The sequence below is a fragment of the Megalobrama amblycephala genome, linkage group LG4 (assembly GCF_018812025.1).
Source record: "Megalobrama amblycephala isolate DHTTF-2021 linkage group LG4, ASM1881202v1, whole genome shotgun sequence".
NCBI lineage: Eukaryota > Metazoa > Chordata > Actinopteri > Cypriniformes > Xenocyprididae > Megalobrama > Megalobrama amblycephala.
The window spans coordinates 20,287,513-20,311,818 of NC_063047.1; the positions used below are offsets into that span (position 1 = coordinate 20,287,513).

The 24,306-nt window shown below is 36.3% G+C and overlaps 2 protein-coding genes across 2 annotated transcripts in view; both read left to right on the top strand.

Moving 5' to 3' along the window:
* The first annotated feature begins 1,213 nt into the window (after window positions 1-1,213).
* fgf5 (fibroblast growth factor 5) lies at window positions 1,214-15,284 on the top strand. Its single transcript, XM_048188183.1, has 3 exons — window positions 1,214-4,572; window positions 6,305-6,408; window positions 14,011-15,284. Exons 1-3 carry the CDS (start codon window positions 4,356-4,358, stop codon window positions 14,371-14,373), a joined length of 684 nt encoding a protein of 227 aa, XP_048044140.1. The 5' UTR covers window positions 1,214-4,355; the 3' UTR covers window positions 14,374-15,284.
* A 1,453-nt stretch (window positions 15,285-16,737) lies between these two features.
* Window positions 16,738-24,306, top strand: part of cfap299 (cilia and flagella associated protein 299) — a 58,632-nt gene continuing 51,063 nt past the window's right edge. Inside the window, exons 1-2 of the mRNA XM_048188189.1 lie at window positions 16,738-16,870; window positions 19,321-19,445. Coding sequence (XP_048044146.1) covers window positions 16,763-16,870; window positions 19,321-19,445 — 233 coding nt within the window. The 5' untranslated portion in view covers window positions 16,738-16,762. The remainder of the gene's footprint in view (window positions 16,871-19,320; window positions 19,446-24,306) is intronic.

Below are 24,306 nucleotides of genomic sequence, written 5' to 3' on the forward strand. Positions count from 1 at the left end.
TAAAGTTGAGAAAGTGGTTCTGGGGTCACAACACATACTCAACTTGATTGTTATTCCAATAGGAAATCTACATAAATCATCAGAGAAACACCCTCAAGCAAACGGAAACTACCTTGTCACATTGTCACTTAAAAATAAATAACAGTAATTCCCAAATCAGCGGGCTGTAAAAGAGCTTGTAAAACAACACAAATCACGTGTAGTGGGAAATTAGGAAACATCTTTTTATTTTAAAGAAGTTTCATCTCTTAAATGTTACTGTTAATGGAATTTAAAGTTTTTTCCCCCCGTATATTAGCTTCCACATTATATAAAACATAAAGCAAGTCATTGAATTCATAATACATGACTGCTTATTAAAAAACGTTTGCAGTTTAATATACCACAAACACATAACTTTTTAAAAACATAACCTTTCAATAAAGAGAAACCAAAATGACAGTAGAAGAAATGGGTTCCCATCATGAGATCATTTTCAATTCAATTCAATTCACATTTATTTGTATAGCGCTTTTCACGATACATATCATTTCAAAGCAGCTTTACAGAGAATGCATGTCAATTTGTGTCAATCATGTCAAAATGTCAAACATTACAATTTAAAGAATGCAGTTAGCAAATAATGTAATAATTTAGGCAATTAATTTACAATCACTGTTAGCAGTTTAACTGAACGTAGAAGCAATGAGCTCCTGGAAAAATGAATTACATTAACAATAATTAGGATATAGAAATTGTGCAATGTGCATGTTGATCCAGATGATTGCGTCTTCTGAAGTCCTCGCAGGAGTTGGCGCCGTCTCTTCATAGGTGTTGGTCATCTGAGGTCTTCTTAAGAGGCTGGATCCAAACTGAAGCTGAAGTCCTCTCTAGTCACCTTGGGACGGGTGTCCTGAGGCAAAACAGAAAAGCAAATGGAGAATAATTAGCGTAGCTGCTGTTCATAACATTAAGCAAAGATAGTCATGTGCAATTGATCTGATATGAGATGCATTATGTGAATGCTTGGCTAAAGAGATGCGTCTTTAATCTAGATTTAAACTGGGTGAGCGAGTCTGAGCCCCGAACATTATCAGGAAGGCTATTCCAGAGTTTCAGAGCCAAATGTGAAAATGCTCTCCCTCCTTTAGTGGACTTAGATATCCTAGGTACAACCAGAAGTCCAGAGTTTTGTGATCTTAAAGAGCGTGAAGGATTGTAGGGCGATAGAAGATCGGTTAAGTACACAGGAGCTAAACCATTTATAGGTCATTAGCAATACTTTATAATCGATATACGGAACTTATTTTTATTGAATTAATTTTTCAATTTGATTAAATGTTATGAATTAAACATCTCATAACATACTTTATTACTAGAAAGAAAAAAAAATACATAACCTGTTAAACATGAAAGTATTATGCAATAATTTAACACATTTCTCCTTATATAGAAACTTTTTGGCATATCAGTCAAGAACACTAGGGGTTCTATATAGAACCCCACTGAACCTCTTTTTTCCAGGAATGTACAACCAATATTGCTAATTTGCCAAATGTGAGCTAACAACCATCAGCCAACAGACATAATTCTTGAATAGCAATCTTTAAATGGGTCAGACAGCCTTAACACTGTCCAGACGCTGTCATTCGTGGCAGTACCTGAAAACTCATCTCCTCCCCTGTTACTCAAAAGCTTAATTCACAGATAATGATCACTTGTGCCGAAACGGTAACAAATGATTCTTCCCCGGGAGAGAAAAACCTACATGATACTACAAAGTTGTTAAAAGCCAGGATCATTGATGAATCAATCAGGATCATTGGTGTTTATACTCATCTGGGATATTACCTCACTGCAGTTACTGGAGGGTCCAACACAAACAAATGGCCTTTACAATTTGGGAGGTAAACAGTTCTGCACTGTTTACATTAAAGTGATCAATCCATGTTGTGCAGCAAGTGAAACAAAGAGGAGACTACATCACAGACCTCCATGTCTCAAGTCATTTATCTAGTGATTAAGTTCATAATGTTTTCAGAACACATTCCTTTCAAATTACTGAAGGCTGCCATCACATCTTAAAGGTAACTCAAGATTCTGTGAGCAAAATGCTCTAGGAAATTCATGCATATATAAGAGAACAAGAGCATATACCATTATGTGAGCCTTGTCGCAACAGATTGCTCAGCTAATTGCTCACAATGGCATGCAAGTGTACTGTATCTCATTAGCTTCAATTGCTATGATAATAATACAAATAAATGCAAAATTTGACCATAACAGTATTTATGTGAGTATTTCTATACCTTAAAACCTCAGTGATCTTGTATTTAGATGGTTTGTGCTCACTTTTCAAATAAGCATAAAGGGCCTCAGTTTAGACTGTGCTATTTATAATATTCCCTTAAAGGTGCAATTTACTAAGTCATCTTGAAATTATACTAAGGCCTACTGGCAGGAATGAAGCATCATACAAAAAGCAAATGTTTTTGGTTACCGATGTCATTATAAAAATGGTAAAACTGCAAAGACGTCCTTTCCAGATTTTGAACAGGCATGTCTAGAATGTCGCAATTAAATTGTGTGTAGATGATTGAAATTCATGTTTCAGACATTTTAAAAGGAACAGTGAAATTCCCACTGTGCGGCCCTTTAAACAGAAAATGTGTAGTGCTGCTTTTCTCTCAGCAGGCATAGCAATATTAAAACAACTGGCCTGGACACCACTATTGTTTAATTATTAGAGAGCCAATGAAAAAACAAACTGAGAGGCTTTCAAAGGCTCCAATGAAATTGTAACATACTGTTCATTTGGATAATACATTTTGATTAATTCTGTGTTGTCATTAACATGTGCTACATGAAATTAATCCATGTAACAGCTTGGCATTATGCCAATTAGCAAAGAGTACAAACATATAATTTACCTTTTCAAAGACATTCTTGAAAACCTCACATTGAATTTTAAGGGATGCCGTCCATTTTACCTACCATTCGTTTTTAAAATAGCAAGATTTCACAGATGTGTACCTACTTCTTGTAAAGTTTCCATTTTTCACCTGCTGAGTTCATTGGGTTCATACACATAGGCTATATCGTGAAATTTATATTTACATATTTTAAGTTTTGTTGCTTGCTTGTCCCAATAAGAATCTGTGCTCAGAATTTCCAATACTGTCTGTGTGGCAGACACGTTCATGAGGCTCGTGCGCAAAACTACAGAGTTGCATTAGAACCTCTAAGCATTCTGGATAGACAGCATCCAGACAATAGCTTCTCATCCAGTCATAAAGTATTTGCTCGTCCACAGTCCACCCAATGTCCACATGTTCCCTCGTGCTTAAAATAAAGAAGGAGTATGTATGTGGGTCATTCAATTGAAGTGAAGCTCTTTTTCGGATTAATTTCTTCGTAAGGCCCATACAAAAATTCATTTCGTCAGGCTATAAAGAGACTTCTTACATAAACATGTTTGCAGTATTAAAAATCATATTATATGGAGTTTTAAAAAATATCTAGATGGTAACTGTGCACATTTTATCAGTATAATGTTTTATCAGTGGCAAAAATCCTTTGTTAATCTTATAAAAATATAAGGAGTGGAAAGATTCCCTTATATTATTATTTTTTCAAAATCAAAACGCCATGTTTGTCACGAGACAAGAAATTCAAAAAACATGGAAACCGATGTCAAGGTCATTAAGATTATATAATATATATATAATCTGTAATATATCACCTTATTAATGAAAAGGAACGTTCTGATCAGGTCAAATGGAGTCACCAAACCAATTAAAAATGATGATAGGCTATGTGAAAGCATGAAAAGTTATGTAGCCAAATCACGTGCAGCCTATTCTATGTAAAATTTCGTACTTTTTACTTCACACCACTTGACATTAAATACATTTATCTGGAGCTATTGATCTAAACGTTTTATTCAACACAGCTAACATTTTAAAAACTTGCCACGTGTTTTAAACTAGATTTCTAACAGATTTATCGTTTTTATCATCTCAAATAAATGTAATTTTCACTGAAGCACGTATTAAAGTATGCATTTCTATAAGCATGTTCCTGTTCACAGACGCGCTGTTGGAGCTGCATCTCCAACAATGTACAGATCTCAGGGCGGTGTGAATGTTTCGTCCGATATAAATTGAGGATGAGAGAGAGCGTCCTGCACATCTCAGGCACGCATCAAGCAGTGAGATCATATGTGATATAAATATCTCTTTGCCAGCAGATCTGCTCCAGCTCCTGCAGCCGAGGGTAATGCCCACCAGTGAAAGAGCGAGTTACCTCAGAGCGCTGGAACAACAGCAAAATGCTGGAAGTGGCCTAACACGCGCACAGACAGCTCTCTGGAAAGAATGAACGTTCCTCTCCTGCTTTTACTCCTCTTTCAGTTGCCTCGCTCTGCAGTGCTTACGGGATCTGAACGCGCGTATTTGGAGCACCAACTTGTCGAGGAAGGGCGCGTATCAGGGCGCAGGACTGGCAGACTGTACTGTAGAGTTGGAATAGGTTTCCACCTTCAGATTCACCTCGATGGAAGAGTCAACGGGAGTCACGAACCTAATCCGTTAAGTATGTTATCATTTACCATATCTTTATGGACTTACAAACATTTGGTTATGTGGAGAGTGAGACTGTGGAGAAATTAGTGACTGATTGATTTATTTCTGATATAAATAAACTTACCAATACTCAATACGAATGACACTGTGCTAATTTACATCCAAAACGCTGATCAATTATTAAAATGACCCAATGTAATCACTGAAAACAGTTTTGCGTAATATAGAAGCTCATTCTCATACAGACAGAATCATAGCAGGTTATTGATGAGCTGTGCAAATATACTTGAGCCAATTTTAAGAACATCAGAACACAAGTAACTGTTATTGCAGGTTGACCTGGCTGAATGAATGATAAACTACAGTGCTTCCTCTTTGGAGTCTCTTGTTTGGAGCGGCTTGTTTATTTACAGGTATGGGGAACAGGTGCAGCGGCTGAGATCAGAATGCTAGTGAGCTGAAAGCTGGAGTGAGTGGCATCATTAACATGCCATGCACTAGATTTCTGTTAATGGTTGAATAGCTTGGTGCACATGCCATAGTACTTGGTCTATTTAGAGGGTCTACTGTAAAACAGATGATGAAAATTAGATTAAAGTAAAAAAGGATTGTTATGAGTTTGGCTCTGGGTGTTAAGTCCATATGCCAGACAGAATATTTAGAAAGCAAACATCACTGACCTGAAACATCTCTCTGAAAGAAAACAGCCTAGTTTTATATGCAGTCAGTTTAATATTAAACCATGTATAGTTTAACTATGTGAAAGCAACAATATAAATGATAGCACCCCAAACCTGACTGGCAATAGGAAGTCACATTTTCTGGGTGGTTGTTTTTATGATGTCTGTGTGTTTTACAGTATGTGTTGTTGTATTTTTGCTATTCTTTACTTACTGTATAAAAGCATCTAATATCCTGACTAATAAAAAAAGACATGACAAATAGGCTATGTTAATTGAATCAACACTGAACTGACTCGAGCTGAATTACAACACTGTCGCTGCTGCATGCTTATAGCTGAATTGAACTTGTTTTATAATGAATGAACTTTACACACTTATTGAACTGAATCATCACTGAACTGAATTGAGCACCATGAATAATGACACCATTATCTTGCTGCTTTACAGCAGAATTGGAATTTGTTGCATATTTAATGTAGTGTGCATTATTGTGACCTACCTTCTATTGTATAAAGTGCTATAAAAATAAAGGTGACTTGAATTCACACAGTCAGCTTTTGGAATTAAATTTATTTACTAACAGATGTGACTCTTAAATTGTTGTGTACATTCAGACAGGTGTGAATAGAATATTCTCTGTGTTTGAACTGTAACTGAACTCAATCCTCTTCTTTAACCTGTGATAGCCTTGAATAATACTTGTAACCATAATGACAGAATATCAAGATTATATATTGTGTCTTTAAGATGTGTTTTTTTTTAACACCACCTACTTTTGTCCTGCCAGATATGCAGCTAAAAACTCTAGTTCATTTTTTGGTAACACTTTATTTTAGTGTCACTGTTACATACAGTATGTTACATGTAGTTACGATAGTAACAACTATTAATTATGCATAATTACATGCAAAACAAACATAGCAGTATGTATTACTCCAAACAGGAATTACAACTGTATTCTGCTGCTGTTTGAACATAGCTATTGTTTGACCTTTGACTTTTAGGACATAAAGGTCATCAGTCTTCACTGCAATCAATGTGTTTTTCCTCAATCTGTAGGTGTGCTGGAGCTTTTTGCCGTGTCTCAAGGGGTCATAGGGATCCGAGGGGTTTTCAGCAACCGATTTCTAGCCATGAACAAGAGGGGGAGGCTTCATGCAACTGTGAGTCTGATCCAACACTATTTTAGCACAATATAAACTCATATATCCACTAAAAAAAGGGGATGCAGACCAATCCAAATGTGCTAAACAAACTCCCCAAACACACTTTTGAAGGAAATCTCGGCTTACTGTGGTGTTTGTGAGCCTTTGCAAATTCTCTCTACAAAGACTTGTACAGCACACAGCAGTGGAGAGACACACTGCAGTTTCAGAGCAATCTGGCTTTGCAGGGGTCTGGGCTGTCTGATAGAAGGCTGAGCTTATTAGCATGTGTTAATGGGAAGAGCAGATTAAAACGAGTCTGGGGTAGTTGATAATCTTGCAAGGATGAGGAAGGGAATCGATATGTGTGTAAACAAAGTTGGGCAGCTGTAAGGGCACTTGATATGCAAACAGCAAGAATAGGGATTTATGCATACAAAGAAACAGTATATGAAATAATCTATATTCATTTTCAGCTTTAAAACTCTTGTATAATAGGAACTGCCTTTTTTCCTAATTTGTCTTTCATTTGAGAGAGAGAGAAAAAATCATCAGTTTAGGGGACACTACAAAACCCCAAACTCAATCTAACCCATCTATTCAACCAATCTATCATTATCATTATTCGGCTTTCTCCTTTACATTTTACATATTTTATTTTTATTAGCAGTTATACTTGGTCACTTGGGCTCGGTAAGATATTTTTTAACGTTTTTGAAATTCTCTTGTTGTCACCATAAGTAAAGTAAAACAGTAATATTGTAAAATATTATTACATTTTAATTAAAATGTAATTTATTATGTCAAAATGTCATTACTCCAGTCTTCAGTGTCACATGATCCTTCAGAAATCATTCTAATATGCTGATTTGTTGTTCAAGAAAAAATTCTTATTATTATCACAGTTGAAATTGGGCTGATTAATTTTTTTTTTTTTTTTGATGAACTAAAAGTTTAAAAGAATAGTATTTATTAGAAATAGAAATCTTTTGTAACATTATAAATGTCTTTCCTGTTACAAAAATAATTAAATGTATCCTTGCTGAATAAAAATATGAAGTTCTTTTTATATAAAAATGTAAATATAAATTGTTCTGTATTTATGTGCACCCAACTTCACATTAAAGTTTTACAATTTTAGAAAAAATCTCGTAAGGGATGGATAATAAAGTAGTCTGATAAATCTGAGGATTAGCCTCCAAACTGCTGCAGACATCATCTGTAATTAAAGCAGCTGCAGCGGCTCCGTCAGACTTGAATTGGGTTTCATTTCCTCAGACCAGCTACAGTTGCACAGGCTTATTTAATAGCTGTCAGCTTGGGTTTTAAACCCCAAGCACTTCACTCCGTAGACAAGTCGGCCAAACCAAAGGAGTATCAAATGACTTAGCGTCTGATTTTTGTTGCACTGTCTGTCATATTTAATATTTAGATGTTTTCATAGTGGCAATTTATTGCTGTGATAATGGCAAGGAAGACAGATGTACATTATGCCGTGTGACCTACCCAGCAAGCCATTACTAACATAATCTTTGCAAAGCTTAAGAGGTCACTGCATTTATTGAGAAAACAATAGGGAGCGGGTGAGAAACCAAGAGGGAAACGGAGATGCAAACGTCTCCTATTCCATGAAAAGCAATTGCTCAAGGACCAGGGGCGTGTTTCAAATTAATTTAATTTTGCTCTCATGCTCTAAAGATAAAGGAAACAACTCTGAATAATACAGCAACAACTACGAACAGGATTAAATCCGAGATCCGAGATGTAATGACTTGTGTTTGTGTCTACAAGAGTATAACGCTGGTGATGCAGAGGCGGTACCACAGTATATGGGAAATCTTGAGAAAGGATTGTTTGTGGATAATATTCGGAAAGAAAGCTGTCAGAGAACAGACACAGGCCGAGCAGCTGTACAAGTTCATGACTTGACAATAAAATGTCTTCTGCTCTCAGACACCGAACAACAGACATATGGGATTTCTTGTATCTCCTCAAACATAGTTTGAAAGAACCCCCAAAAAATGTCATAAAAGGATGTATCCTCAACAGCTGGCTGCTGTTTAAAACGAAGGTCATAAGGCACTTCCAGAAGACAAAAACCATGTACCCTAATCAAACAAACGTTCAGATGTTTTTGGGGCAAATGACCACATTTAGGGGAGAGAGCCCCTGTGAAGTTATGGTGGGTCAAGTTGTGACTGGCATGTTTAGAAAATATTGTAATGGCACCATTTTCTGCTTTGCTGCACTCTTCAGCAAACCAGAACAGTTTTATTATTTCAGAGTTTGGGAATTATGCAAGACCTCTTATTTGGGACTGACCCTCATTAAAGACATGATATAGTTTCCCACCAAATGTATTTTTAGAAAGTAAGGCCAAAATTCTTAATAATGCTGCTGTTTACAAAATACTTAATTCACTTAATTCAGACTTTAAAACGTATGAATTTCATTGCATTAAATATCAAACCAATATATTTCTTAAAGGCCGTTTGATTTACTATAATGCAAAACATTCATACATTTGTAGGTAAGGCTTAAAGGGATAGTTCACCCAAAAATGAAAATTATGCCATGATTTACTCACCCTCAAGTCATTCTAGGTGTATTTGACTTTCTTCTTTCAGACGAATACAGTCGGAGTTATATTAAATAATGTACTAGCTGTCTTAAGCTTTATAATGGCAGTAAATAGAGGATGAGATTTTGAAGCCCAAAAAAGCCCCCAAAAAAAGAGATCCACACAGCTCCAGGGGGTTAATAAAGGCCTTCTGAAGAGAAGTGATGCATCTGTGTAAGAAAACTATCAATATTTAAAACTTTAAAAACTTAAAACTGGCTTACGCCAAAAGAGTAACCCCTTACGTGATGTAGGAGTAGCGTAAGCTTTGACGCCTCTCGCTGTTCAATCAAATAGAGCTGTGCAACAAACTCAAGCTCCTCTTCTCTTATATCGAAATCCTCTGACATTCCTCTTTAAAAATTCTCAATTTAGACTTATAATTCATGACCAGCATTTTGTTTTGCTCTCCTCTGTGCTTCCGCATTTGTCATCCCGTCATGCATCAGGTCAGAGTTCACTCTTTCGCCGTAAATCGATGCATACGGCTGTCTGTCAGAAGCTAATTATTTGTGTTTTTAAAGTTTTAAATATGGATATGTTTCTTACAAAAACGCATGGCTTCGCTTCAGAAGGCCTTTATTAACCCCCTGGAGCCATGTGGTTATCTTTTTTGATGGATGGTTGTACTTTTTTGGGCTTTAAAGTACAAAGTAAATCCTCTATTTACTGCCATTAGAAAGCTTGGGAGAGCCAGGACATTGTTTAATATAACTCAGATTGTATTCACCTGAAAGAAGAAAATCATATACACCTAGGATGGCTTAAGGGTGAGTAAATCATGGGGTAATTTTCATTTTTGGGTGAACTAACCCTTTAAAGGTGCTACAGAGGATCTTTTCGTCGACTGAAAAACCAAAGACTGTTAGTGAGTTTTTGAAATTTCAAGGGAACGCCTCCCAAAACTCGTGCACGAGTATTGGAACTCGAGTGTTTACCACCGGCATTCGCTGTGTCGTGTTAGTGGATTCATTATGTCGGACTCACCGCAGGTAACTCATAATCTGCAGTTGTTACTCCTGTCTCCTGACAAAAACATTGCATGCGGCGCCTGTGGAGTGTGGAAAGTTACTGGAGCGCGCAGCCGCGCACGTCTCTCACAAGGAACGTCATGGCAGTGATTGACAAGCCAGAGGGCCAATCGTTTACACGATGATCGCGTAAACGATTGGCTGATGTTTTTAAGGCCCTACCTCGTGCACAGATGATGTATATTAATATTATTCCTTTCAGTGCACCTAATAAATAGTCAGAGAAAAGAAAGACAGTTTCAAGTAATATTGCAAAAATGTATAAAACAAAACATCCTCTGTAGCACCTTTAAGTGTCTTAATACTTTGTGGTGCACACAGTTCAATAAAACTGGAAACCGAGGGTAATTCGGGTATGACCCAATTGACAGGCGACTCCTCACTTTCTCACGATTTACAAATAGTTTTAAACATTTGGGATATTGTAAGTACTAGGGGTGCAACGGTTCTCGGTAAAAAATCGAACCATACGGTTCTCCACTTACGGTTCGGTACACACTTGCACCGCGGTCCATCTCGAATGACGATGCATCTATTGGTTAATATGGTTTGTTTAAAATAGCAACGTGGAAAACAGACAGACAGAGTTCAGCTAATGTATGTTTCAGTCGATGGATGCGCAAAACGTTACAACAACAATCAAAATGCGTGGACAAAACAGTCACTCTTTGTAAACTGTTAACTGCGAGTGTCGTATGCTCTAATGTCCAGTCATTTACGCCGTCATCACCCGGGTGTTGATAGTGCGCGAGCGCAGGTGAGACCTGAACAGCACACGTTGCCATCTGTGTTTAAACTAAACTCGTTTAAGCCTTGCTGATTTAAACCTTCAAGACGCAAAAGAGAACTACTGTTAGATACCTGAAAAATTTGAAAAGCACTGTTTATTTTATTTGAATATTTGCTTTATTGTACTTATTTGTGATGTTGCTTGTAGTTTGATTCTTTGTTCTTATTTTCTTTATTTTTATTCGACAGTAGTCCTATTTTCTCTAAACATAACACATACCGAACCGTACCGAAACCGTGACCTTAAAACCGTGATACGAACCGAACCGTGAGCAATTTGAACTGTTGCACCCCTAGTAAGTACTCAAGTGAACAAAATATATAACACTCGCCCAGTGGTTTTTGGATATTTTACTGCAAAATTTGTACATATTGCACCTCTAAGTTGAAGAAACAATAACAGACCAATAATGAAGTAGTCTTATCTTCACGCCTGCTATCTAGTGTTGATTTGATTTCATGTGATTGAACCATCTGAGCTTTTACTAGAGAGAGATCTAATGGACGTCTGGTCTTGTCAGGGTATGGCTGCATTTCTAAAACCCTACCCAAGGGAAGGGGTTTGCACAGTACATAACCATAGATTGCCAACGAAAAAGCATGTGTCCTGCTTTCCTCTGCCTTGGAAGGATAAAGTTATTTCACAGCCTAATGAGTTTTCAGCCCACACAAACAAAGCTCTGCTTCTGTCAGTCACCACAATCTTTGATTGGAAAGTCGGTTTTGATGACTTTGAGCTGGCAGATAAAAGCAAGGCTTGCAATTATCCTGTAACCCCCTCAATGCTTCTTTCTGGGGCTCAGTGTCTATAATCTGCTTGCTGCTTTTCATTAGCTCTCTTTATGAGGGGCTAACTCAATCAGGCCACAAAGTGTTCTCTCTCCAGCAGCTGCTAATGTGGCATCCTACAAAGTGTGTGCACAGTAATTACTTATTGTGTGCCCAAAGTGTTAAAGCTTTATTGATGTGCTGTGGCTCTGTCTATTGCTGTGGTACAAATTGAAGCATGATACGAAAGCTGATCACCTACAGATACTGTGTGCTCATAAGTGTATATCCCCTTTGCTTAGTCTGTTAAATATTTGTCTTTTTTTTAATAAGAGAGATTAATAATAATAATGATAATAATAAGAATCATCATCCTCATTTTTGTTTAATTTTTTTATTCAATGCTGCCATGATGAAGAAGATACAGTATTTGAGATAACTGATATTTACATATATTCCACAATACAGCATAATGCATGAATTTATCTGTTGTTTCCACAAACATCAATGAATGTTTGCCTGTTGATAGCTGTGGATGAGTCTCTGTTCCAGCAATTTCTTTGATTTCCCAGCATTTTCCCCACAATGTGCTGTATATGATGTTTGACATCCAGCTTCCTCTCAGGACAATAGAGGGACTCATACACATCTACATAAGATGCCAAATGTCGTTAATGGTCAATGAGTATATATTAACAAATTAATTACATTTATGAACAGGATAATGTTGTAAATGATTATATCAAAAATTCTTGTGGAATATTTGTAAAAAAAAAAAAAAAAAAAAAAAAGCTTCTTAATAATCTTAATAAGTAATAAAAATATCTGATCTTATTTTTATTAGATTTTTTTAATTTTAACAATATTCTGCAAGGGGTATGTAAACTTATGAGCATAGCTGTAATTTTTGAGCTTCTTATTTGTTTTAGTTTGAGTTTTATTGTATATTTAAGACTGTATACAGTATCAACATGATACATTTGGTACATTTTTGTTTTGTTTTATAGGTGTCAATACTACGGAAGAGGATTAGGGCCAAGCAATAATAAAAAAATAAAACCATCTCGAGATTAAAGTTGTTAAATTTCGAGAAAAAAGTCAAGATAAAATGTTGAGAATAAACTCGTTAAATTACGAGAAAAAACACGTTAAATTTCGAGAAAAAAGTTGAGATAAAATGTTGAGAATAAACTCGTAAAATTTCAAGAAAAAAGTCGAGATAAAATGTTGAGAATAAAGTCATTAAATTACGAGAAAAAAAGTTGTTAAATTACAAGAACAAATTCGTTAAATTATGAGAAAAATGACGTTAAATTTCGAGAAAAAAGTCGAGATAAAATGTTGAGAATAAACTCATTAAATTAGAATCGTAATTTAACGACTTTTTTCTCGTAATTTGTTGAGATTTGTTCTCTGTTGAGATTGTTGAGTTTATTCTCAACATTTTATCTGGACTTTTTTCTCGAAATTTAACGAGTTTTTTTCTCGAAATTTAACAACTTTAATCTCGAGATGGTTTTATTTTTTTATTATTGCTTGGCCCTAATCCTCTTCTGTAGTATTGACACCTATAAAACAAAACAAAAATGTACCAAATGTACCATGTTGATACTGTATACAGTCTTAAATATACAGTAAAACTCAAACTAAAACAAATAAGAAGCTGAACCATTACAGCTATGCTCACAAGTTTACATGAAATTTAACAACTTTAATCTCGAGAAGGTTTTATTTTTTTATTATTGCTTGGTCCTAATCCTCTTCCGTACAATACCATCATTGCCAACTCTATCCTTGCAATACAAAAAAACAAAGCCCAAACCAGTACAGAATCCATACAAATATTAAATATTAGAATAGGCATTCACTCTGTTTTTTGTTTCTTTTTTTCTGTTTCTCAGTCTGTGCAATTAGATGGAGAAGAACTATGCCTGGTACACTGAACATGTCCTCTGGTGTTTTGTGGTCTCTACTATTATACAAACTGCTAGTCTGAATTAAGAAGAGTGATTTAATTCCATGGTGAACTATGCAATCATACTTTATTTTATTTTATTTTATTTTATTTTTTATTTGTATGCACACATTCAAAAATGTGCTGGATAGCTTACAGAAAAAGGTTAGAAAAGGCAGTCTAAGTTTAAGTAAATATCTCATTTAAAAGTAAGATGTACAAATATTAGAGGAAACCTTACACTAAATAAACACTATTGCAGCTGGACTCTAGATGAAGTACAAACAAAGATCATCAGAGGGATCTCGTATCACTCACTGTCTACGTTAAATGCCAAGATTCAAGATATATTAACATAACCATTAACATGCACAGGCGTATCAGTATCAGGCTGAACAACTTGTTGATTTTCTATCTTTGTATCATTTCATTCCCCCTTTTCCTGTCCTTTTCCCCAGGAGAGCTTTACAGATGACTGTAAGTTCAGAGAGCGGTTTCAGGAGAACAGCTACAACACGTACGCCTCAGTGATCCACAAGAACCATCGCACTGGTAGAGAGTGGTTTGTGGCACTTAATAAGAGAGGTAAAGCAAAAATGGGGTCCAGTCCGAGAGTGAAGTCACAACACGTGTCTACACATTTTCTGCCGAGGATGAACCTACATGAAAAGACTGAACAAGGATTCTCGATAACAGACAAAGAGCAGGAAAAACAACCACCTCCACATCCATCAAAGCCCTCTATACCAAAAGTCGCAGTCAACATTGGAAAGAAGAATCGACCGATAGTCAAGTACTGGCCGAAGTTTCGATTCGGCTAGACCAGTGCTCTTTAACGTGGACTAATCTTGCAAAAAAAACGACAAGCTGGGAAAAAGCTGGTTTGCTGAAGTAACAAGCAATACTTGCTTAACTTTGACATGAGCATTCCAGTCTACATGTATATCACATGGGCTGAATGAGCCAATCACGAGACATTTTCAGGACGGAATGAACTTCTGGAGTCTGATGTGGATTTCATAATCTTATCTGAACTCAAATTGTTATCCTCAGTGATTTTACAAAATAACTACATTTTTTATATTATACCTCACAGTATTTATACAATATTTATGTCTCTATGTACAAGCTTTTTTGCACAAACAGTTATCCAGCTCCTAAGATTATAACGTTTGTGATGGTAAATATATTTTTTCAGAAGGTGAACAACATTACAAGCAAAAGAATGAATATTTTGAACGCTTCTGGATTGAATTATGCACATGGATTTTTTAATTGCTTAACAGAACGTCCATATTTCTGCTCTTCGAACAACTAGATGTCTGTCCATCAAAACTCTCAGTGTAACTGCTGACTGTCATGGAAATTATATCCTTTAATGACCCCAGTGCATTCCACAGAAGAGCGATGTCTCACAAGGATAAACATGTCTTGAGACTGTTCTGCGTATTTTATGAGCTCTGCTCATAGGTGTATCAAATGGCAGACAGTCGTGGTATGACCCTTAACAAAATATCCCTATAACTGTCAAGCAGGACACACTGAAACAGTGTGGAACTCATCTTTAGTGTTTACAAGTAAAAGCAACCATGCATTTTTACAAACATTTCACAATAATTCATTTCTAATAAACATTTCACTATAGTGTCATTAAAAACATCCTGTTTACAATTCTTACATTTATTCTGAGGCCATTGTCTGTTTCACAAAAAATGTTGTATTTGGGCATTTTATTTGGAATGGGGAAATTTATTTGGATATTAAGAAATAATAGAAATCCTAAAGAACATAAAGGCTTTTCTGTAGTTAAATCACAACAACCATTATTGCACACTTTGTTATTTCTGCATTAGATGCTCCTGGAATCAACAATGTGGCCAAACCCCATACTGTGAATGCAAGGTGGTGGAAGTGGATGTCTAAGTCTGAAGACTTACCCATTACAATTGATATAACAGCTGTCTTGCGCCATTATCCTGTTGGGCTGATCCAAGGGGTAAAGTCAGGCTTTGGTGGAGATCAGACATTCCATTGGAAAATTATTTACAACAGTGTCTCATCAAATAGTTTGAAATACAGGGGTCAAGACATCAAGGAATCCACATCAAATGGTGTCTGCATAAGCCATAATCCTGAACAGTGCTATGAAGTTTTCTTCATACTACTTGGATATATGCCAAGACCATACATCCATTGCCAAGACCATGGACATTGTCTAAGGATACAATCTTTGCCATTCAAATTCCTTAAAACTGAAAACAATGATGGCGAAATGCATACAACTTCCACACCGAGAACAGTGTGATAAAAGTTTAATGAGCTCTGCCACCTAGTGGTTCAGGATGAATAACTTGGCTCCAAGTACATTTTGGCCTGACTTAGCAAAACATGATTAAACAGACCTGTTTGCCATGTTCAAAAGTTTTGAATGAGACAGCAAATAACAAAAGCCACTCCCACAAAACTGTGGTTTAGCCGAATTGTTCAATCAGATAAAAAAAAATTAACTCCCACTAAATCCAGTAATGCTCAATGCCATTGATGCAGTGAAGATCTACAAAACCTGAAATAACCCCAATATTCATATAGGCTAGTCAAAACATAAAAAAGTTAATCAACATATTGGTAATTTTGTCCATATTTGGTCTACATCACACATTTATTTGATCATTAGGTAGCTAGTCTGTGTCAGTTTAAAAACAGTAGATTTTACTGGGGAAAGAAATACCCCCAAAATACTTTTAAAGGACATGGGGGAAAAGCTCTTTGTTATATTTTAAAATAGATTACGTAAAGTAACTCTTAAAACATTAATAATTAATGTTTGTTGTGAATAATGAATCAGTCAGTCACATTGTCTTTATACATAGCCTAACAATGTCTCAAGAAATTTGAATGAAAAATCGGAAGGCTTTAATTTCTGGTCATCTTTTAGAGTGGGATTTGTAACAAAGTATGATACGGTATGATATAGATAATAAATCGAATTATATTATATTATATTATATTATATTATATTATGTTTAGCCGGGGAAGCTAAGAGTGCAAGAAATCATTACTTATGGAGTAGGCTTTGTGAATTGTGATTGTTTTATTAGGAATTGTGAATTTTCCTTGGTTCATGATTGGATTACAACCGGAAAACATGATAACTGCTACTATTCCAGTCCCGCCACTCTGTTGCCATGGCAATGTCACAAGGTAAACAACATGGAGGACGACAACGACGGCGTCTTTGCTGAAACAGTAGAAAAGTTTCGCACATATGAAGACTTCCTAGATTCTCAGATAAAACCTTTGGATCTGTTTTACCTTGAGGTGACGTATTAAAATTCATGTTGTTTGGTACTGGGGCGCAAATCGAAATACAACAACAACAAAAATTAATTTAACGTTGCCGCCTGTAAGTTAAACCGTTTGTGTCAGGTGACGTTGTGAAACTCACAAACACTGTGGGATCGGATGAATCTAGAAAACAAATCTGTCTTTTGTTTAACTTCTAATTCACCATTTTTAATTAGTCAATATGACTACTCTGGTAGTGTGCACAGAGGAAGTAACTATGGCCTGTGAAATTCTAGCAGTGTAACGATAGATGGCGACATGGCACTTCTGTCCTGCATGCAAGTGTTTTTAATGTTTTCTCAAACGAATTACATTTATGTCATCTTTTATGTCAACATTTTAGTTGATTGATTCGTATTAACTAAGTTATAATCATCATTATTATTATACTGCTGTAATTTAACTAAGTCTGATTTAGTCAGTTAAAAAAAAAAAGCTCTACAATATTTATGTAACGTTATGCACTGTAGACTAAACACTGATGTGCCACTTCTACACACACAGTTTAACATGGTTTATCAGAACAAAGATGAAATGTGATATTTTATAATTGATCACTTTGGATTGTTGACAATCTAAATTTCCTGATTGTTTTAGCCAAATACGTTTAAGTAATGTAGATTCAGTGTTTGGCTTACAGAACATGACATCTGAAATAATGTTAATAATTAGGACAGCTTAATTGTTTTTAATTAACATTGGGTCTTACAGTGTGTATCTCCTTTAGACCAATTTTAGGACTTTGGATATAATTAAACAAATAATGGAATTTGCAATAAGACTGTGCCATTTTGAGTGAGGTAAAGTAAATGAATAGGCTACTACATATTTGACACTTAATGTAATCTCACAGAAAGACCCACATGGACTGAAGTTAACATTTTTCCATCTGATTTTCTTGATATAAAGTGCTTGGAAGATGAGGTTTATAAATAATTCAAACTTGAGAACTGAAGTATGAATTGTCAGTGTAAAAGTCTATAAATGCCAGTGTGGTTTTCCTAGCAATGAGGACTCTAGGGATAGATTCGGAAACATAATATAGTTTCATTTAATATGTGTGAAAGCAAAGGGGTTGCAGCAATAATCACACGGCTCAGGAAATACAACAAAAACAGTCTTTAATTAATAAATCCAACTGGAACAGGAAATCTCAGGAGATATAATACACAACCACATTAAACGCAAACGACACGGAACAACGAACACAGACAGGCAGGCAGACAGGGAAAATCAAACACAATGACATAACTGCTACAATGTGGGGGCTCATTTCTGGTTACAGGAATGAACCTGTCTCAAGCTATAAGGTGTTATGTGACTTGAGTGGTTACACATTCAGTAATTTACACAGAGTGGCCGAGCTCTGATTCAAAATTCAAATGCACTGGCTAGAGTTTTTTGTAGCACAATAAACTTTTTAGGTAGTAAATGTAATTAATAAACAGTACAAACAAATAATGTTATACAGTACTGTTCAAAAGTTTGAGTTTAAGTTGATAATAAGAAATGAGCACCCAATCAGTTTGTTAGATTGCTATGCAAATCAGCTTTGCCATCACAGGAATAAATTACATTTCAAAATATAAAATGGAAAATAATTATTTATACTGATTACTGAATTACTGTTTTGCTGTATTTTTTATAAAATAAATGCAAAGACTTCTTTCAAAGACAATTTTTTTAGAGACCTCAAACTTTTGAATGATAGTGTATAAAATGTTATATGATTCAGTAATACATGTTTCTATCATCTATCTTTGATCTTTGTTTTAAATTGTAATTTAGGCTCAGATTCTTTGGTGATGTTACAAAAATATCTCTTTTTTGGCAGTATTAAGCAAACACATTGTGTCAGTTTCAACCTTACAGAGAAAAAAAAAAACATTTTTACCTATTTTTACTTTTTTACATTTTATTTTTTTACTGTTTGACTTTTAGTGTATTTATAAATGCAGTCATATTAACAGAGAGTTTAACCCTTCACAAATGGATTTTGCCAGCTTCCCAGGTTTTTTTCTAGGCAGCAGCTCTCTACAAACTTAATGCCCTATAACCACATGAAAGCAGCTTCTCCTTTTGAGGGCATAAGGAATTTCACTAAATCATATGGAAATGATACTGTCCACTTTTAACTAGACTGCAGTGACATGTGGCAAAAATCCTTGATCCTGGCAGCCTTGAAACTGTCAGCACAGCTCATGTAATTTTGTCATATAAATAGCATGTGTACTAAAATTGGATTGATATAAATAGCACATGAGCACAAAACTAGCACAAATGTGTCATAAATACACTGGCCTGTTTGTACAGAAATGCCACAGCAGATTGTTGAATTGCATGATTTTTTTTTTTTACTTTCATATTATTCAGTCAGCTTCAACCACCCCCAGCTCAGCAGATCTGTGTTATTGCTCCTCTAGGATCAGGAACTGGCCCGCCAGCTGGTGGAGCTGGGCCACAAGGGTAGCAGTTTGGAAAGGGAGGAATTTGAGACAAGGAAAGCAGCTGCCGAGGCCTCCAGGCTTGCTTCAGGGAGCCAACAGAAGTAAGGTTTTTGTGTAGTGACCATGAAAAAGGGACAGATTTCACACTAGTACGTTTCCTCGAGAATTTGTATTTTCCAGTAAATGCATTGGGCCTCAATCATGAAACACAAGCAGAATGAATTTCTGCATAAATCATTTGTTAAACCACCTTGACGTAAACTGTCACATTCAATTTAATGTTGCGTTCTACGTATGAATGGTTTTACGAACAATTTATACAGTGATTCATTCTGCTCAAGTTTCATGAATGAGGCCCATTGACTTTGGAGAATGAATTAATTAATGACGCACATTCATTGTAAATATCAAAGACATCAAATGACCGTAAGATGGTAACAAATAATCTTGGATTATAGGATCTAAAAGTCCAAGGACACAACAGCCTCTTTTTAGAGCAATTTTGGCTAAAAGCACCATGGACTTACTGATGACGTGAATGCTCTTTATAGATGCACCTGACGGCTCATGTGTTTCTTAAACGCAGATCTTTATTCCCTTCAGTGTGAGAGAGGCAAAAGTTGTGTTTATGTATGTTTGTGGGAGTTTTAGGGATGCTGTAAACTCGGACTCTGACTTGGACGAGGATTACATAGTTGGTGTGGTGAGGCTTCAGGAAACATTTTTGGAGAACTATATTTGTGTTTTCTCGGGCTGCTTGTGGCAGCTCTCCTGCCTAACCACCTGCAGACGTGTCTTTGTGGTGTTCAGTGCTTGTCAGAATGCTCAGAAATTCTGGGTCTCAGTTCAAGTAAAATAATACGTCGAAAGAAATGTCTATTTCAGATTAAACTGCAGTCAAATAAGAAAACAACTCTTTAGGCACATAGTTTGAGTTAGCCTTGTGTTAGCCTAATGTCTTTCTTAGCAAGAAGCTCATATAGCCAGTGAATGTCTGGACTGCAGGCCTCAAAGATTTAAAAGATGAATTGATTCAGTTCTCAACGTAACATAACAGCATTTCTAAATACACCAAAACAGTCAAATACTGTATATAAGTGTCATTGCTCTGGTGCAGTTAACTGTGGCTCTTGGTTACTAAGTTGGTGCTAGTAAATAGTAATCTAAATGTGGTTGCCATATCCACATTTCTCACTGCCTATGTCCTCCACACGAGGGCCCTATCACTTCAGTTCCTAGGTAAAGGTTACTATAGCTATGCCTATCAAGTCTAGCTCTGTTAGGTTTATTTGTATGCTATAAAGTTACTTTACTTGGATTCTGAATAGTCTCCTGTCATTTGGATATTGTTAGAATTCTTAATAATTAAGCTTTTATTAGTGACCAGCATGATCACAATGCACATGAACCATTACTCTCAGTGGAAAGAATAGTCAAACACTTGTAATGAAAGAACAAATGGCAATTTTGCACCCTTGAAGGGCACTGTGGGGAGGGGAAGTGACTTTGTCAAATGAAAGCAAGCAATATAATTCTCTTCCACTGTGTGGTTAGAGCACAGACAATAGTCTTTTAAAGAAATAATTTAATTGTTTTGATCACATGATCCTGGATAGCAATCAGCTATTACACTATGATCAGGTGTTTTGCCTCAGTGAAAGTAAGCTTGTCCATGTGTAGCCATATATTCACTTACCTATTTCACTGTTGTTCAGTTAATGCAAAGTGTATTTTAGAAAAGGGGAAAATCTAAGCTAAATCTGCGTGCCAAGCATCATTCACTCTATGCTGTTATTATTATTATTATTATTATTAACATTTAGTTGTCATTGTATTTACAGTTTTTGTTATCAATATGTTGGTATAATGTTGATATGTCAATATATATGTTCAAGTTTTTGTTGTACTAAAAGTGTAAACACACTACTGGTGAAAACTCTGGGGATGGTACATTTTTTTGTTTTTGAAAGAAAAAAGCTTTGGTTTATGCTCAGTATAGAGTAAAAACAGTGATATTATGAAATATTATTACAATATAAAATAACTGTTTACCATTTTATATATATTTTCAAATGTATTTTATTCATGTGATGGGATTTTCAGCAGCTATTATTTTAGTCTTCAGTGTCACATGATCCTTCAGAAATCAGTCTAACATGATGATTTGCTGCTCAAGAAATACTTTTTCTGGTTAATATTTTTTGTACTTGTTTCAGGATTTTCTGATGAATAGAAGGTTTAAAAGAACATTTATTTGAAATAGAAATATTTTGTAACATTTACTGTCACCTTTGATCATTTTAATGCAACCTTGCTGAATAAAAACATTAAATTCTTTTGAATGTTAGTGCAACAATACATACAAGTGAAGGATGAGCGACTAATTTTTTTGTATTATTTAAAATCTTTGATTGTGGTTACCTGTAACAACAACAACAAAAAATCTTTATCCTTTAGTGACTGCTTCTCAATTTCTCTCTTCTCGCGTGCGTTTTCTGTCTCTCTCTCTCTCTGTCTTCCACTCTCAGGCCTTCTTTTGCTCTCAGAGACCTTTAGTGCCTGCAGGTGTATAAATAGAGATGTTTTCAATTAAGACGTGCTTTGCCTGTAGCGTGCATCTGATCAATGAATGCTCCTGCACCTGTGGTAATAAAATACCAAAGGACGAGGGAGACTGTGCTATGAATGCTAATCAGATGTTGCCCTTTTGTTGCCCTGTTATAGGCTAGTACATAACATGCTTCATTTGACAGATAGGCATTGTGGTACCCTGCCAACAAATCACAATTGAACAAACGAAGGGATTTCGCCCTGAGAAACTCAATACTTGACGCAATGGGAAAAGCTTGAATGAAAGAGATGGTTGACTGAAAGATGGCTATTGTGGTGAAAAGGTTTCACAATAACTTATGACTGCATTGAAATAATGGACAACAGTAAACTTAAGTCTCTTTATGTGATTAAAAGTAGACAAGGGGTTGACTGAATGCCTGACTCCTTCAACACCGTCTCTCATGCTCTTTCATTCTCTCTGCATCTGTGACTTCTTCAAGATGAATGTGAATCAAGCAGATGAGTGAAAGCATTACTTTTTTCCACTAATAAATCAGGTCCATACAGAGGGAATGGGAGCGATTGTGAGTTTGGCTCGGATCTGAGCATATGGATCATACAAAAAACCCCACTATTGTCGCATAATCCGTTTCTCCTGTATCAGCCTCGAGGCCATGTTGAAAACCGGCTCATGCCCTCTCAGCAAGTTTACAATTCACAGTGTCCTCATAAATGCTGCACCACTAGGTCTGGATCAAAAAGCATAAGGTCACGCAGGTTCCGAGCATTCTGGTGCGAGTTTCAGAGGCGAGGGAGCCTGGTGGTTTTACGCAGGCCTGATATGAGGCCCTGGCAGGAGCCCTGAAACCTGCAGCCTGGCCCGGGCCCAGCAGTAAATGTCAGCAGATGTCCTGACCTCGCGTGCTCATGACAGGCTCTGGAGACTCAAGCTTGAACCCTCCCCCGAAACCCCCAGCACAACCACAGCCATGCTCTTTGTCCATTGTTTGGCTTCTTCGAAAAAATGCCACTCTACACAAATTCACCCCTTTCGAAATTGATGGTCGGAGCCATCGCTTACTAGCCAAGTAAAACCCTGCTGTGAACACAGACTGTACATATGCACCGCAGTGTTAATCCCTCGCTCACATAGGCTGAAATAAGACCTTCAGCCCTGTTTTTCAGGGCACGGTCAGGATGATGGCTTGGCCTGAGCTGGTTGTCCCACAACGACCCATCATATGAAGTGCTGAATGAAGCCGATTGGAAAGTTCTTGTATTCGCGAGTTGTTTCGATCAGACACGACAGTATACGGTATATACGACTATAACAATACCTGAGATTTATGTATTGAGATTTGCATCAGTCAGCATAAGCATAGTGAACAGGAGATGGTTTACCTAGGCGTCATTTATGTTGGTATGTCAACACCACTTTTTCCCATGGTACTAACGTTTTGTAATAGTATTTTTCTGTTGGAAAGTGAAGAATAGCTTGCGGCGGTGATATCTAATACAGAAGAATTGTCAAGCAGATCTCTATTCTATTCTCTACTCTCTATTCAAGTGCTTCAATTGATCGATTGTATCCACAAACCACTATGTAAAGAGAATTTATGCTTTAGTTTAAAAAATGGCCGTCAGTGTGCTGTTGAAATTGATAGTAGTTGAGACATATCATACGCTTTCCAAGAGTCTAGCATTCCTCATCATATTACTCACTTTATCACATTACATAACATTACCTTTTGTGTTCTGCAGTAGATGATAGAAATGCACACAGGTTTGCAACAACATGAGGGAGAGTATGATGACAGAGATTTCATTTTTGGGTGAATAGGGTTGTTTGCAACTATTTCCTTTCTGCATCTACACAGGGTTCAACACTGCTTTTAGTTCTACTTTGTTTCCAGCAACCTTCCTTCAGCAGTGACTTAAAACAGATGTTTATTAGGGTCTGTCTTTTCCTGGAGGACTAACCCTTTCTTAAGGTCTTTGTGGCAGTACATGAGACTTAACAACCCACCTGATGTGCACTAACGGGTGAGGCTTCTTAGGAGGTAGTTGCAGTTCCCACATTTGCTTTATAGAAATACTCAGACCACAGAAAACCTAAAAGTGACGTGCCAGCAATTTCATTTACGAAATGTTCGCTGAGGGTGAATATGACCTGTCTGTGTGCCAGCAATCTGTCATAACTGATCATCCATCTACCTCAACAGGAGAGCAATAAATAACTGTTAATGAAACAATATATCAACATTCATAATTATAGGGGGAAATAGAAGGTTTCTTGGCATGGATAGGTTTTTGTTCCCACCATCCATTTCCAAAATCTGAGCTTTGTTTAGTTGAATTTTGGGTTATATTCAAATCAACTGAGCAAATATCCTCACTCACCAGAATAAA

Coding starts and splice junctions, on each gene's coding strand:
- fgf5 (XM_048188183.1), top strand. CDS start 4,356: ATGAACGTTCCTCTCCTGCTTTTACTCCTCTTTCAGTTGCCTCGCTCT. Junction 4,573..6,304: donor TCACGAACCTAATCCGTTAA/GTATGTTATCAT, acceptor CTCAATCTGTAG/GTGTGCTGGAGCTTTTTGCC. Junction 6,409..14,010: donor GGGGGAGGCTTCATGCAACT/GTGAGTCTGATC, acceptor CCTTTTCCCCAG/GAGAGCTTTACAGATGACTG.